At 36.1% G+C, this 18081-nt stretch overlaps 1 protein-coding gene across 1 annotated transcript; it reads right to left on the bottom strand.

Annotated features, from left to right (window-relative positions):
- Positions 1-5326: 5326 nt before the first annotated feature.
- On the bottom strand, positions 5327-13252 carry LOC141443305 (heat shock protein beta-1). Its single transcript, XM_074108545.1, has 3 exons — positions 12867-13252; positions 6530-6710; positions 5327-6170 (listed from the first exon to the last, which is right to left on the bottom strand). The coding sequence occupies exons 1-3, from the start codon at positions 13049-13051 to the stop codon at positions 5976-5978; spliced, it is 561 nt and encodes a 186-aa protein (XP_073964646.1). The 5' UTR covers positions 13052-13252; the 3' UTR covers positions 5327-5975.
- Between the last annotated feature and the right edge of the window lie 4829 nt (positions 13253-18081).

The following is an 18081-nucleotide window of genomic DNA, read 5'->3' as shown; positions in this document are numbered from 1 at the left end:
AGACCTCGAGATTAATACATAACATACCTACAACCTTGTATAGTATATTTATATTTTCTTACAAAACTGGGGTACTTACTCGTATCAAAATCTAAAGGGCATTTTCCGTTGATTCTATATCAATGGGAAGTGTCTACACTGCATCTACTGCCTTTTTTAATTATTTGACTTTTTAACGAAGTGTCAGTACCTATTTACGGTTTAATGTAGTCAAAGAACAATATTAGTTTATGCAACTGTTACGTAATAGGGCCTAAATATGTACAGTGGCATACATTATACTTTATGTACATCCATATAAGTATATTAAATCCTCTATCATGCGTTCAAGAACCATTGAGAATGACCTGCATTGCAAACAGAACTATTTCTGCCCCACGAGCTCCTGCGCCACCGCTCCGGTGCGGTAATGTCAAATCAAAAAATCAAAATCAAAATGGTTTATTAAAATCAAAAACAAATTACAAGAAGGGTTTCCGTTGGTTCCACACTAGGCTAAGCCTGTCACGTGGAAACCTGATTCAATGAAAATGAAATGAAATGAAATGTTCATGACGATAACGGTATCGTAAAGACCATTAGGTAGGTACGTTACTGCCGTGTGCATAATAGAATGCAATGTCGTAATACTGGTCATTATCTATGGTTTTTGAACGCATAATGGCTAACTACATGGGTGTAGATAAAATATGTAACTTAACTTCGCCACCGCCACAAAACAAACGAAGTGACGTGCTCTGTACGCCACAGAGAAACCAGCGACAATTCAACTTGATTTTTAAATCAAGCCAGTTGAATTTTAATTGGTCATGCATAGATGACCGTGGCGCATGAGGTATTCCTTTGGCTGTCGCGACTGGATAAATCTGGCGGTGATGAGGTTAATAAAGAAAGTGATACCTATCAGAAACTTATCGTACCTATCCAAAAAGTTAAAAGCAACTACCTAACTGAATACGTGCGTGCGTGGATTGCTTACCTCAGATACCTGTGTTTTCTGTACCAACTGCTTACTGCTTACTGCTTGCTGTTTGTGTTGGTGTGCAATAAAGAGTTATTGTATTGTATTGTACGTGACAGTGGCGCCCCTGTTTTGTTTTTCATTATTCAGTAACCACCTACCTGCATGAATTTGTCACTCATGTTCATGTCACAGTGTAAGTATGTTTATGTGACGTTAATGTAACTTTACTACCTACTAAATAAATGTAGACAAGTGGACTAAATCGTGTTTCGTGAATTATCCGCACGGTTCGGGTTCATCTCTCGAAGACACCGAGTTATGGGCGTCCGCTCGAAGCAAATCTCATAAACGGGCCGGCCTTGTCACCTATTTGTGTTAAAACCCGAGTAGAGACGCGCTTGGCAATGAACCAAATAGTTTTCAGCGTTAATTAGGGTTAACATAATTAATTGACTGGCATGTACGCGTATTAGATGCGGTCGTTATTGTTGCGTCCAGCGCTCGACGACGTACCTTGTACCTACCTAATGAGACCGGGTATTATGTCATGCAATCGTATTATCGTACAGATTTAAACTGCTTAAAATACATGACAATAACTCTTTATTTTATACTGCATTTCTTACCTTATATATTCCAGCTATATGGAATATAATAACGTAAGCAATGGTGACCTTATCGCTTAAAGGCGATCTCTGCCAGGGAACCGTTTACAACGGAAAGAAAACAAGGAATTGATTGCAACAGGTGGTGGTGGCAATGTAAACAAATTTTAGCACGTGTAGATAAATAGATATCTATATGTCGGCGGCTGATCGTAAAATCCGTCAGATCACGAAATTCCTAGGCATATCGTGAAATGGCGTCATTTCAAGAATTGGCTAAGGGACATCCGCCATATCGTTCAAAACTCTCCGTTCAGAGATTTGCCTAGTGACGTTTAGGCAGATCATGAAATTCCTAGGCATACCATGAAACGCCGCCATATCGGTTCTGGCACTTCGCCGGCCGCTGCCGCGCAAGCTCGCTTCGCTCGCTCGGCTCGTGCTTTGTGGTCACAATTCATACTAACCACTCCTCGCTTCGCTCGTCGTACCATCAGCCAAATATGTGGTCTACCACCTTAAAGTTGATAATCGTTTGGATGTCATACAACAATAATGCCAATAGACGTGTCTGTCAACTTGAAAGTTCGACTTTAGCGACATATACGTTTGATAGGAACTTGTTTAAAAATCGATAGACAATTTTTCTTTTCAAATAATGAGAATCCGTGGATGAAAATGACACAAATTATGAATAGTGTTTTTTACACCGTTAATAATCAAGACACGTAAACTCTAAAAACTTGAATTTTCTTTTGTGGGTTTTACAGGGTATTGTATTAAAAAAAACTATAAATATCGTGGATGAATTTGACACAAAATATTTTGGATAACAGATATCAGTATTCTAAACCGTCTGACATCTTTTTAACAAACTGTAATATTCTTTTAGAGTTAGTTGGGCGACATGTTAGGTACTTTTTAAAAATCAGGATTCCCGTGTATGGATATGACACAAAATGCCTATGTACATTCAGTTACTGCTCAGGTATTAATAAGAAAGTAAAATTTTCGTCTTTAATTTTTTTTTCGTCCAATACTAATGGAAAACACTAATACCTAAATTTCTACTTATTCAGGTACCCAAAATGACACAATTTTTTGTATTAGGTTGGGCAAATGCTCCGGAATCTATGTGCGAAAAAGAAACAACTTTAATATTTTTGAAGCCTCAAAACCTAGCCCTACGGGTCTATTGGCTGATATTACGATGTGCCCGGTATAGAGCTAGGAATATTGACGAATGCGTTACCGTATTGTATTGTTTCTCAGGCACATCGTGATATGCCTGGCCAACTTTTAGGCATATATCATGAAATGGCGCCATTTCACGATATGCCTATATGGTAGGTAATTTCGTGATCTGGCGGATTTTACGATCGGCCGTCGACATATACAATAGCATAAAACTTAAATAAAACAATTATAATTCTCTTGAACTAAAAGAATTTCCTTGCTCACCCGCGACCTTACGATAGCTAAGCTTATGCAAAATATGCGTGTTCATGCAGTTCCTTTACCTAACTGAATAGGTTTTCCTTCACTGCAAAGCTTGTGGTAAATTTCAAATGTAATTCCGCACATGAATTTCGAAAACCGGGGAGCGGGAGCCGGGGTTTGAACCCACGACCCTCTGCTTGAGAGGCGATAGGACAAACCACTAGGCCAACCACGGCTTTGCATATCTTAGTCAATTATATATTTCTTCCAAGTACAGTCAAAGAAACTGAATCACGTAGGTAACAGGGTGGAAACTTTTCATAATCAATTTCGTTATGATTTCTTTGGCATACCTATATATGTATGGGATGTCAACATGACGTTCGTTAGTAGCACAAACACAAAGGTTCCACAACAGGTAGGTCAACCAGTTTCTTTGACCGCACCACTCAATAAAAAATATCTATCCTTATTTAATCCCAAAGATATTCGGAGCCTACTGAAAAATAATCAAGCGATTCCTTTTTTGTGTTTTTATAAATGTATTTTTTATAGTTACAGCGAATCATTAAGATAATTACTAAAAAAATAATGTCATTTTTTTTTAATTACGGGCATCAATAAATAGGTGCAGTATTTTACAATATCAACGCTTTACCCCGCGACTTCGTTCACGTAAACCATTAGATTTGGCAGTCGAATTGAAATTCAGGGATTTAATTTAATTTCCAATCGTTTGTCTCCCTGTCATAATAAAAAAAAAAACAATTTACATCTTGGTGTTCATTTACGCTGTATGACAAACACTCGTGCATGCTGTCTCGGCACTTACCTAGTGGTTAAGATTCTGTAATTTTACATAGATCCCGTGGAAATACCGGGATAAAAAGTTCCTATATGTGTTATTCTAGACGCCCAGCTATCCACATACCTAGGTTATGTACCCAATTTAATCCCAAACATTACATTTTAGCGTGCAGGGGTAGCAACAAACACACACACCGCTATAGGTAGAGTCATTCACGATGACGCGTGCCGTGGTTCTTATTACAATGTCATTACACGCAGTACCGTGATAAAATATACCAGTTAAATAGGAAGAATAGACCAAAGAACTTGAGAAATCCATCTAACTTGCCAAACTATGTTATACCCAGATGTCATAATGTTTATGGCCAGAGAGTGTGGACGTCCACTCTGCCTCGCATACTTAATAAATTTACATTGAAACTGTGCAAGAAATTGTGAATAGCAAACACAACAAGATTAAGCATATCTTTGTGCGATGGTTAAACCTACCTCCTTAAATAAATATTGTATACCTACCTACTCAGAGCAAAATATTAAAATTATAATTATTGTATCCATTCATTCCAAATAATCAAGTAAAATTATAAACATTGACTGCAGCAATCCTATTAATTAAGGATTATTAATGAAATGTAAGTACGTGTATTTTTTTTATTGAAATACTGTTATTTTTATTTTCTTTTTTAATAGCTAATTTAGACAAAATCATGCGTCTTCGTGGATGGCACTAGGTATAGGTACGTGTTAAACAGATGAAATTATCTATTAATACTTTTTTATTGAAATCGCAAGTAATTTTGTAGAGTCTGTTTACTGTTAGAGTCAGTTTTCAAAGTCTACGCAAAAAGTAGACTTTTTAAATTTTCTGTTGAACTTCCTTGTTTGCGAAGCACTGTTACGCAACGCTGTGCAGTTATGCACTGTGCAAAATTAATTGTTTGGAGTTATGTTGAAAGTGACCTGACGGTTTGTTTCGGCTAATATTGGCAACATCCGTTTCCGTTAATTCACGTCATGCGGTAACAATCCACTGACGAGTTGGCTGGAAACTAACAATACGGCCCCAGTTTGCCCCAACACCTATTCATTGTTCTCTGTAAACATTTACTCGCAGAAGGTCACGGTTTAAACAAATAAACTCACACTGGGCTACTGTTTTAACTCAATTAAGATTATTTGTGATAATAATTTATCTAACTTCTAAAGAATATCGCGTTGGAAGTAAGATTATAATAGAATTGAACTAGGTATATCGTAAATTAGTAACCTAAGTAATTTTATTTCTTCGATGTTTTGATATATAACCCAGTGAGTCAGTTTTGCCTTTTATATTATATTTTATATAGATTAAATTAATCGACGTGGACTAATAATTTTACTGTAGGTATTTTTTGTACCATTCGGAATAAGTATGTTTATGTGCCGAGGGAGGTAGGTTAGGTACATAATAATATTATATTATGAAATATGGGTTTTGGAGTTCGGACTGAGAGAATAAGCTAACAACGATATTTAAAATGTTTTATTGACATCTAAAACGTTCATAACAACTGTTTGTACTAAATTATAAACGTGTACTTCGTATAAGCTTTTGAATTCGTGTATTCAAAACATGCTTGTTATGGCTCTTCTTATGAACTAATGTTAAGCAAAAATGGACTTATTTTTTGTATAAGACACTTTATTATTCCACTTTACGTTAGTGTAAATCTGTAGGTACCTAAAAAGAGTTGACCAAGAAAGTCTGGAATTGATTGTCGTTTAACAGCAATTTGGTGATGAACACTTGTTTAAGCTCTTAAATAATTTCGGATTTCATAGAAAGTGCTTAATTAAAATTACACAATCACTCTTCACAATAAAACAATTCAAAATGCACTGCTTATTGAATGCGAGACTCCTAACAATCACAGTGAAAGCAACGACGAGGACAGTGCAAAGGCATCCGTGCCACTCACGCTGGTTAGCACGAGAACAAAGTGACCCATTACAGTGTTAAATGTTAACAGAGATTCTCTAAAGATTCCAAATAAAAATCTAAGAATTTCGCCAATCGATAATCCTTAAACAGTAAATGTAATACGTAAATTAAAATAAATTATTAACAGTAGGTATGGAATAGCTGCTCTGGACCCAACTGCTCGGCTAGTACGGGCTCAGTGCTTCTGTATGGGGACGTTGCGGTCGGTGATGGCGAGTTGCGGCAGCGGCGCCTCCACCGTCAACACACCGTCCCGCGACAGCGACGACTTGATCGCCTCCGGGTTCGTGCCCTTCGGCAAAAGGAATTCCCTATTGTACTCTCTGTACACAGACTTCGTGTCTGACTTCTCCTCATGTTTTGCGTGCACCTGGAAAACAATTTGCGTCACGTCACAATCTTTAAATAGCAATGACAACACTCGGATTTGTCCCCGGCGCCCGTTCGTCAACCCCGATAAAAAACGAAACTAAATGTTCTCTGGCGTGCATAAAAGCGATAGCGAGACCTGGCAATTTGCCTGCCTCGGGGATTTCAGCCAAATTTTAAAGTGAATTTTTTTAACATAATTTATCTTCATTTGACCGCGTAGAAGAAGAAAGGAATATGAGATAGCACTTGGCTAGTCGTTACGAAAGTGTCGAGGTAATAAATTACCGTAAATATTTGTCACAAACAAAGATTTCAGAAGTTAAAACTGGTGTGAAATTATAGAAATCAGATGCTTACAAGAAGTTTGTTGTCGACTGTCTTTACGACGATTTCCTCTGGCGTGTACTGGCTGACGTCGAAGCGAAGTTTCAGGGATTTGCCATCGCCTTCATCCTGGATGAGCGGCGAGTTGAGGCTGTCCCAGTGGCTGGGTTCGGCCAGCTGTCTGCTGTCGCTATGCTGTGACGATGTGGTCGAGCTGTGGACATTCAAAATCAACATTTAGAATTATATAGTTGATTCAGGTACGTAAACAAGTGATTTGTATGAATCTAGGTGAGCGATGTTGTGCTTCTTGTAACCATAACGCCAGAATTTTAATATTTTCTGTTTATACATTTGCTTTATTAGGTATTTCTTTTAACAGTGTTTAAATTGAATTCGAGTGCTATTTTTTCACGAAACTTTTTACTGTTTGAATTGATATTGGTACAAACATGGTTATGTTCTGATGGTAAGATGCTTTCCAATGAAAACAGAAAACTATTTACAGAACATACGTAACTGCAGTCATGGTAATGCTCGTTTTACCCGCAACAAGCACGAAAACTATGAAATAGATAAATATTTTTAATGAATTCAATACAATCTTGCTACAACTGCAACGAAATTTATTGTTCATGCATAAATATAGGTACTTAGTACCTATACTCATAGTTGTTCAATAAAGTACCAACAAATGAATTGTATGCCTAACTATGCAACGAAAATAAGAAATATTGGAATTGCAGTTTCAGTAGTGACACATTTTCATTGAATGCATGCAATCATGACTGTCCAGGAATAATGTTCATAAACGTACCAACTAGTTCATGTCAGGAGCATGCAAAAATTCTATCACGTTCACTTCACGTGCCAACAGTCGATTAAACTTTAATTGTGTTATTAGAACAACACGTGAAGTGGTTTCCCATCGCCCGACTAGGTACATTCTAACTAAACGTTAAACATTATGTGTATTACGTTAGGAATATTATGTTGACTCCTACTAAACATCAACTAGCTAGAAGCATTCAAGTCATTAAATATACAGTAATGTTCAATACTGTTTAGGTTATTTTTTTATATTTGATTTACCACACAAACGATGATGTCATGCGCATTGCAGATACAAGGTCATGTCAACAAAGTGAGCTCATCGGTATTAGCACAGCATTCAATCTAATTTGTGACCAATAACGTGATGTACCTACTAGCAGGGACATTGGCAACATTGTGGTGCTTTACTGCCTCGTTTCCCACGGGTTTATATGGATCTGAGTGGACATTAATTTTATAGTAGATGCAGGCTTTCAGGTTAATGGAATTTCTTGTTCTGTCCGTTACTCCGTTAACGTCCGTCCGTTTCGGTATTTAAAGTGTTTAACTACTTGCCGAGAGTGAAAATTCACTGCGATTGTGATACCTAAGTACATGCATATTTTAATGTAATATGAATCCAGTTGCTCCTACACTCGAGAAAGGCTTGTGCATAAACAAATCAGTTCTACATTATTTTGATCGAGGTGAAGCAAGCGAAGGTCATAGGTAGTCATTATCATTAAACTATGTGTATTACTGTATGAATTCTAGATAGGTATTCATTCCAATGACAATGTAGGTAGTGAATAGGTATTGTACCTGGGTTATCAGTAAGTAGTTGAGACTTTGTTTTAAAAGTTCTTATCATGCATGCATTTTGGCAGTACCGATTTGTGACGTGTGTAAATGATACAAACCTGCCAAGTCGGATTTACACTAAGATACCAAAGAAAATTAATTGTGATGCATCACATTCTGTGCCAAGAATTCGGGAGAGCAACAACAGACAATACGAATACAGGATTTAGGCAAATTATCAACAATAAGACATCACCAACACATACCAACGGAACCACCAAAAAGTTTACCCCTGTTACCACAAAAAATTAGGCTATTGTTGAACATAAAGATTAATTTAGGCTAATGTTTAAGAAAAGTGTATTTGTTTTGTGGTAACTCCAGCCGATTTTGTGAACGACGGTAATTAATTAGGTACTAAAGAGTATGTGACCTAATTAAATCCACATTATGATAACATGATATAAAATCTATCGTCTACACTATTCTTCAACCACAGAATACACGTAGAACTAATACAAGGATAAAAAGGCCAATAAATATAAATAGTTAGTTATTAAGAATGTAGATCACTGATTACAGATAGATATTAGTACATTGTGCATTAAGGGGCGTAAGAAGGGGATTACTAACGAGAGTCTATTAGAAGCCCGACGCCGGAGGCGGAGGGCTTTTAATGACCCGAGTCAAATAAGGAAGTTTCATGAAGCGTGGCAAATTTTTATTGGGTATAATTAGGTTATATCTAAGTTTTAAAGATGTAAATAAAACGTTGGCTGACTTGAAACCTCTTTAGTCTGAAATGACGTACCAACTAAGTTTTTATAACTCCCTTGGGGAGGAAAACTATACGTAAATCCATGATTCCCGCGGGAACAATTGAGGCCATTGTCTTTTAGTATACAGGCATGGAATAACGTCATTGACGAGCAAGTGTGATGAAAAACTTAGTTACAACCATATGATAGAGCTTAATAGTTATTTTAATAGATACATTTACAAATGTGAACGTTAATGGTTACCCACTACCTATAATGTAATTCCTTCGCAATGTTTACCTCTCTGATGATTTCGTTACTCCTCCGGAGGAAACAGATTCAAAGTTGTAAGACATGCAAAAAGCAATATAACTTGTTAGTTTATGCTGTAAATAAATGTTATAAATTTAGAGGAATACAAATACTAAAATAGGAAGGAAAATGTTTTAGGTGCCTATTTTATTAATCTTGGCGTTTCAGCAAAACTATGATCATATTGATTGATCATAATAACAATTAATGATAGGGGCACCAGGCAAATGTTTTCTGCGTCTATGTTATGCCCCGCCGTTGCAATGTTTAAATTACTAGATGATGCCTTCGAAAATACTTAGGTATAGTATTCCCCTAACTTTGTAATAGCTAAGTAGGGAAATTAATTACCTATTGATATTATTATTTTTTCCTTTAGTTTCGAACGTATAGGTACGCAGTGCTAATATAGGTAGCTATATTTAAATATTTATGCGCGGTGCCTATCGGTAAATAAACCTTAAATATATAAGCGCAATAAAATATTATATTAAACAAGCAGAAAACTTCAGGAGTTGCACGTAACTTAATATCCTGATTTGCTTTTAATTGCTATTGAAATTAAAATAAATATGTACGCCTGTTTGAATGTCTAAACTTTATAGCTCACGTTACCAATACCTTTATTAGCATACAAATAATACTTTTTAACGTAAGTATTAATATAGATAAATAACTCTATCCCCCAAGGAAGTGTAACTTCTTGTTTACTATTTTTAATATATATAAATGACCTTCCAAAAATAATAAAAGAGACGAATGTCTTGCTTGCAGATCTATACTAACTTCCTGCACGGGCAGCATAAAATTGCACCAAGATCTAAATAATCTTTTTGATCAGCTTATAAATTGGATGAATGACCATAACTTAGAAATAAATTTTTCAAAAACAAAATATTTACCAAAAAACTCCTCTAGACATAAACTTTTCATTTAACGGCTCAAGAATAGGTTGCGTAAATACTTTTATATTACTCGGTTTCGAAATCGATTCGAATGTCAATTGGAAAGCGCACATCAGTAAGCTCAAAACCAAATTGTCTAGTTTCGCTTACGCTTTAAGGTGAACTAAAAAAAAAACACAAATATGAAATCTGCACTCGCCGCTTCTTACACATATGCCTACTCGCGACTCAAATACGGCATTATCTTTTGGGGAAACAGCACTGATATTCAGGATATATTTATTTTACAAAAAAGATGTATACGGATACTCGCCAATATTAAGAGTCCGGAAAGTTGCAAGCCGCATTTTGTAACACTTGAAATTTTAACACTAACATCCTTATATATCTTTGAGATTTGCAAATGTTAGGAAATACCCGCAGTTTTATACAAAGCAAAAAGACAAAACAAGACGCTTTGAAACAAGATTTAAAAACAATTTAGTTACTCTGACTGGATCGAAACTAAAACTGCACAAATCATCTCCAAACTCGATGGCAATTAAAATTTATAATAAAATGAGTGACCAATTCAAGAATGAGGAAGATGATATTAAATTTAACAAAGTGACCAATTCAAGAATGAGGAAGATGATATTAAATTTAACAAACTACTGAAGCAATTCTTGATAAAAAAAAAGTTATTACTCGCTTGAAGAATATTTTAAAGAATAATTATCACAGAGCCTACCTAAACCTACCTACCTACCTAATCTAAAATTAAATTAAAACATGTTTTACCAATGCCATTGTTTATCCACTCATTGACACATCGTTTAAGATAAGACTATATGACATTATGATACTAATATTAAATCGTCCTGACATACCTATAGCATAATATTCACTAATAATTATTGACGTATTCCAATAACATTCTGACATACGAGTATTGCATGACTTCAATTATTAATGTTACTGTTATTGTTTTTTAATTATTCTTTTCTATTTTGATTTTGTATTATTGCCACAACTTTAATTATTTCCAAGATACCAATTTATTGTTTTGAAAACTCTTTCTCTGCTGCGCCATTCCGGGTTTCATAATGTTAGTGCTATATTGTACTTTTGACATGTGAATTGCATTTAATAAATAAAATAAATAAATATTCGCGATTAAGTGGGTAGGTAGGTACCTACTAATTTTTTCGATTAAATTCCGCCAATGAAGCCCTTTAGGTACTACTTTTACTGTCTCAGAACCAGCAGGTCTAGTATGTGTTTATGTAACTTCCGTTAAAATAAGTAACTAGTAATACGATCAGTATTCAGTATTTAGCGTCATATTCGTTTGACGTAGATTAAGGCGGATTATCAGTAGGTAGTTCAAGAAAGTATACTACCTCTACTTCTTCATTAATATGCTGCTCAGATACCGACTAAAGAATGCACCCCGGCAGCAAATACTTGATATACTTAACGTTATCTGTCTAACACATTGATTGCTCGGTTCAACATTCCCGTCTGTTGCATTAGTACTTATAACGACTACAGCCTACGCTGGCATTACGCAGCGGCATGGGCGGATCAGATCAGCCGTCAAGCCCACGCTGTACTCACAAAAACCCGAAGTCATCGGTGACGGAATTCCTTATACGAGTACCTCATTACGTATGCATCGATTTTGGTGTCCCGTGCTACGAACAATTAACTTATGTACGTTAGTACTATTATATGTTCTGTGATTATGGTTTCCTTTGGTGACAAAATTGAAAAGAATTGGTTTAAGTTCGTTGTAAGTTTTCTCTAATCTAAACGATACCAGTCCAAATGGGCCGTATCTTCGTAGGTACCGTAAGCATAAACTGTCGGCGCCAGCGCTCAGTCTAGCGTCTGCGTCGCATTTCAATATCCACCCACCAATTGCAGTTCGATAACACGATCATAAACCGGTTTTACGTAGCCTTCCTTGCTTGTTTTTTGCGAACCTTATGGAGGATTACATTGAGTTTTTACAGCTACAAACATGTTGTGTCGTCATCGCTTATTCGCGTGTGACCATTAAATAGCAAACAATTTAGGTAAATATGACAGGAATTAAGGTAAACCCATAGATAGACGTTAACGCAATACGCTGATTGATGTTACGTAATTAAGCAAAAGAAAAACGCGTTACACTACTGAAGCTACCTACCAATTTACATAATGTTTACAATTTCACGCGCTCATGTGTTTTAGTAACAATATTCTCCGTTGGAACTCTGCGGCCGGCTATTTCTATTTATGACATCATCCCGCGTCGGGCTTACGTATCGCTGCACGCTTTAAATGGAGGCGGCTGAGATGTCTGCAGTGGATGCCGTTCCGCGGAGCGATCTCGAATAATGCCTTTTGAAATACTTTCGTGCGGCGGCGGCGACGTCGGCGAGGTGGGCGACGCGTTGCGAAACCCCAAAACTCATTAATTCGAGATTCCCTTAAAGGAAAACCGAAACCGGGCCGCCGGTCCGCCGCTATCGGAATAACAAAATGTGGGAGTTACGCATGCCCGAGTTAAATTTTATTGTTACTGTGCGATAACCTCATATTCGCTTTTAAGTATCGCCATTATTTTGCTCTATTGAACCACGATTAAAAAATTGTGGTTATAATTATGTTCCTATTACGGAAATAATAGTTGAGTCCCTACCTATCGATTCTTATTAGATTCTTATAAGTATTGCATTAAGTTAGAAGGTGTTATTATTATTTAGTATTTAGGTATATATACTTCTTTTTAACGTAAACTAATTTAATAAATACCTTGTTGTGCTCTTGAAGAAGTTGTTGCTTTCTCTGTTCATGAGTTCCGATCTGAATTTGCTCATTTCTTCCTCCATCTTCCTCATTTCGGCGTCGAATCTCTCCCTAATGCTCGAGAATTCTGTGTCGATGACTGAGAAGTCGCCAAGTTTGATGGGAATATTCCTTTTAAGGCTATCGGCCATCTTCACGTATGTATAGTAAAACTGTCAAAACTAAACAAACACTGGCGGTTTATGTTCTTGCTTAAACACAGATCGCGGTCGCTATGCACTCGGCGGCAGACAAGGCAGCACTGATCATTAGTTGTCGACTCGGCGCTACGGGCCTGCGCACAGTTTTAAATAGCCTCTTGTTCGAACGCCCGCGGTCTCGCTCATCGTCACTCGACAGTCGACCCACACCAGCTTCTCGCTCATTCCACGACTTGTAGTCGCTCGCTTATGATTCGAGCAAGCCTGTCGCACCTTCTCGCGCCAGTAGTTCCTCCATACCTCCATGCGATATTCGAGGCGCCACATCAAGGTGCCTGCAGAGTGTAGTGTAGTATAGTTCCCCAGTACCTACGTAATTGAGCGAGTGAATCATTTCATCTGGTTCTGACACTTCTGCTTAAGGCGTTCATCTTCTATACGACTACAAGCACATTATTCATTGCGATATTTTTGCGGGCTGTCGTCGTTAGGTACAGTCGTTCGCCATTTAAAGAGTTGGTTTGTAATTTAATGCGAAAACGTTCGTCTTAGGTCTAACAATGTTTTTTTCAGAATGGAATGAGTATATATCCGTTGCAGAATTAGGATGATAATCTTGGTCATACACATGACCAATTTACTCAGGAATGTGTCGCTTAGTTGAAGTACCCACCTACTTGCATCGTTGTACCTTAGTTATTAATGCCAATGCCAAAGTATTTGACAGCGTCTGCCCAAGTTTTACTTGCTTGAAAAATAAAATTATAGATTCGATTTGTAGCATTCGAAGATGGCGGATGTAGACAATATCTAATTTTGCTAGTTCTGTTTCTTTGGCTAGTTGAAGTATAATTTTGATAGTGTGAGATAGTGTCCATCGGGATATGCAGAGACTAAAGTACTTAACATTTTTGGAGCATGAGAAGTGAAAGAGGTTTTATTTAAATTTACATGAAATCTTTCCAGTGAGTTATGATTTAGTTACTTCCAGCAGTAGTCGGATTGATGTCAATTTTTGGTGTACTTATTTATTTATTTATTTCTCAATAAAAATTAACTACAGCATTACAGTAAAACCAATGCGCTGTAAAGAGGTTTTATTTAAATTTACATGAAATCTTTCCAGTGAGTTATGATTTAGTTACTTCCAGTAGTCGGATTGATGACAATTTTTGGTGTACTTATTTATTTCTCAATAAAAATTAAGTACAGCATTACAGTAAAACCAATGCGCTGTAAAATTCAAATATCCAAAAAAAAAACACAAAAAGACATTAAAAAACACAAAAAAATACAAATGTTAATAAATGTTTTGATGGTTTAATATCATTTGTTCAATGAATATTTGTTGAAACGTTTGTTGCCCAAGGATATGGATACCGATTTTGGTGGGTACTTTTAATTTATTTTTCCTTATTTGCTCTGTTTATTCAATAATAGAGGTAATAGGTGTATTGTTCTTTGAAATAAATTAAGGTATTACTTAAAGCAAGTACGTACTAGTATGGTACTTACTAGTCTCTCTAGCTAGAATATATAACCTCTGAAATAAACAAATGCAACGAATTGGTGTCATCATTTAATTTACACTAATTCGGATCGTCACATTCGTCACACTCATGCTTCACAAAATCGACATTGTAGTTTAGAACAATGTGAATTGTGTCGCATAATTCCATTTAAACTTAACGAGACTGGACCAACTGAACCTTGAAGGCAATGACTCAACTCGACTAAGAACAAAACCATACAAATATGACCGCGTTTCGAGAACATTGATACCGTGTAGGATGGTTTTGCTCAGTTTGTACCTACATCATTATCATATATTTCTGCCGAAATATAATTTAAATTTCCTTAAAACTATTTCCATACTATTGACGAGGTCACTTCCTGTGTGCCATGATGAATTATAAGTTAACGAAGTTAACTATGAGGTACCTATGACATGGTGATTCATATTTCTATGAACTGACTATAAGAGGAAATTAAAGTTCTGCGTCGTTGTGCAGGTAGATACTCAACGATATATATCTAGTTAAATGGATGAATTAATCAATAAACTGTAACGGATCATTGTTGTAAAATAGCAAAATCTGGACGTTGGATGAAACCTATTTTTTACACCCAGTTGAGAACGAAAATCGCTCTAAGTAAAATATAGGTACTTATCACGTTTATAATTATTATTTTTTCTATACCAAATATTTTTATTTATTCTATTCTATCCTATTTTATAAGTAAGTATTTTAATAAGAAGTTAAAAATTCTTCGGTACAAAATTTTGTAATAATAGGTAACTATAACAATAAATTTAAAAAATCAGAAACCTGACTGCCTAAAAAATACTAAAAAGAAGAAAAGAAGTCTAGTGGTCTAGAACTCTGTTAAGTAGGTAGCTAATTTAAAGTTCAATAGTCGGGACCCATTAGGTGCTAAGAGTTTTTGAGCTGGTCACGGTTTGAATGGGTCCCACCTGTAGAACTTTAAGTTAGCTACTTAACAGACTTCTAGACCACTAGACTTGTTTCTTCTTTTTGGTATTTTTTCAGGGGTTTTTGATTTTTTAAATTTATTGTTTTATTTCACATTTTTTTGATATTTCTGTGTAAATGGTGGATTAGAAGAATTATAACCCACATATATTTAGAATAAGCTAATTATTAGCTTTAATTTGATATCCACATTATTACAATACAAAATGTATTTTTTAATTCCCCGCTATATTTTTTTCGCGGACGTCTGACGCGGATTGTAATATTATAATACCCTATGTCACTCCCGACAGTTATGACAAAGCTAATGATACCTCATAATGTTATTTTGTCCAGCGTCTAAGCTGCAGCGAGGACCAAAGAAATGGACATAGGTATCGATATTGAAATATTGCCAATTTATTATTCCAAATTAAATTTAAACATATGACTTGATATAATTTTGTAATTTCTTTTTAAATCCCTTCATTTTAATACCATACTCGATAGGTTTGAATAAAAAATATTTTGAAGACACAATTTGGCGCCATTTTGATTTCGCAAGAATTTCATGTACCTACCCAGTGTCACTTGCGTCATCAAGACGAATCCGATGACGTATCATTTATCAAAATCGATTCAGCCGTTGAATAATTACGAGAGGACATAGCAATAGACATACATACGTACGGGTCAAACACAAAACCCTCCTTCTTCGCAGTGTGGTAAAAAGCTAACTGACGACTTCTCATTCCTTTGTTGTCCAATATGTATATTTAAAACAAAAACCGTCCAAGTCCGAGTCACTAGCGCACCTAGGGTTATGAATAGGTATCCAGTGTTAGCAGAGCCCCACTCCTAAGCAAAATGTAGGGTCATTTTAGATGGTTTATTGACATATGTAGACAGACAAATACGACGGTAGGTTCTACTTGCCAAATTTCATAATTTTTGCCTAGGTCAACGGAAAGTCGAAATATACATTTTTTGCTTCATAAACCGCTTAGCAATAAGGCACCGTTTGGACCCTTCGGGCACGGGTACTACCTATACTTATTCAAAGTTAGGCGTTACCTACATCCTTGCTAAGCAGTTCTTAAATAAATAAATATTACCTGGGCGAGCTTTGCTCGGGCTAAAACTCGATAACAAGCGTTTTCCCAGAGATTAAGACCAAGCTAAATAGATCGATTTGTAATCCCCAAAAACCTCCACATACCTACCAAATTTCATCGAAATCGTTGGAGCCGTTTCCGAGATTCTGATTAATATATGTATAATATATATAATAGAATTGCTCGTTAGTGTTCCGTAGCCAAGATAGCAAAAACGGAACCCTTGTAGTTTCGCTATGTCTGTCTGTCTGTCTGTCCGTTCGCGGCTTTGCTCAGGGACTATCAATGGTTACATATTTGAATATCGAAAATTAAAATACCTACGGTTAAAATGTCGATGTTCAAAATATCGAAAATTAAATTATCGAATGAGTAAAAATATCGATAGCCAATATATCTAAGTTGTAAATGTCAACATATTTGAATGTCGAAAATTAAAGTATCGTACATACAAATCTGCTTTATTTCTTGGTCCTTTCTCTTAATAGCATTTATTTTACATAATCTAGTCATTTTTAGCACTCGCCGGCCGCTCCCGCGGCACGCTCGCTTCGCTCGCTCGGCTCGTGCGTTGTTGTGGTCACAGTTCTAACCTAACCGAACCAATTATTTTTGCTAATTCATGTTCAATAGGTTAGGTTAGGTTAGTATTGCGTCAAGGCGCGAAGCGCCTCAACTGAGCGGAATAGGAGCTCCGCAAAGCGGAGCTCCGTCGACCCTGTCAGGTGATAGTTCATACATAAGATATTCGATACTCCGTACTTCGATATTTTGGACTTCGATATTTATATCTTTCGATGTCACTTTTGTAGATAAATATATTTTCGATATATTGGACGTAGATTATCTAACCCTTCGAAAACTAACTAACTTTCGTTATTTTAATTTTCGATATTTTGATACAGTCGATATTTTAATTTTCGATATTTTGAACATCGACATTTTACCCGTAGATATTTTAACTTTCGATATTCAAATATGTAACCCTATCAATGCTAGAGCTGTAATTTTTTAAGAATATATGTGTAAACTATGCCGACAAAATGGTACAATAAAAATTTAAAATTATTTTTTTAGAGTACCTACTTCCCATAGAGATGTAAAGTGGGGGGTGATTTTTTTTCATCCAACCTTGTAGTGTGGGATATCGTTGGATAGGTATTTTTTCGATTCAGTGATTTGTTTGCAAAATATTTTTCATTCAAATCGAGCGTCCGCCCAACCCCCCGTTCCCCCTCCGCCTCTAAAATCTAAATCGATGGGTGGAAAAATAATAAAAAAAATACCGGGATGGGATGGGTAGTAAGTAAATCAAACTTAAAAGGAAAACTATAACGGTTAAGTTTTCTTTAATAGTTTAAGAGTAAATAGCAGCCTAAGGTATAAAACATACCTAAACTTGGAATATTCCGTACAAAATACGAAATCCTTA

The sequence above is a fragment of the Choristoneura fumiferana genome, chromosome 2 (genome assembly GCF_025370935.1).
Source record: "Choristoneura fumiferana chromosome 2, NRCan_CFum_1, whole genome shotgun sequence".
Lineage (NCBI taxonomy): Eukaryota > Metazoa > Arthropoda > Insecta > Lepidoptera > Tortricidae > Choristoneura > Choristoneura fumiferana.
This window is presented reverse-complemented; position numbering and strand designations above follow the sequence as displayed.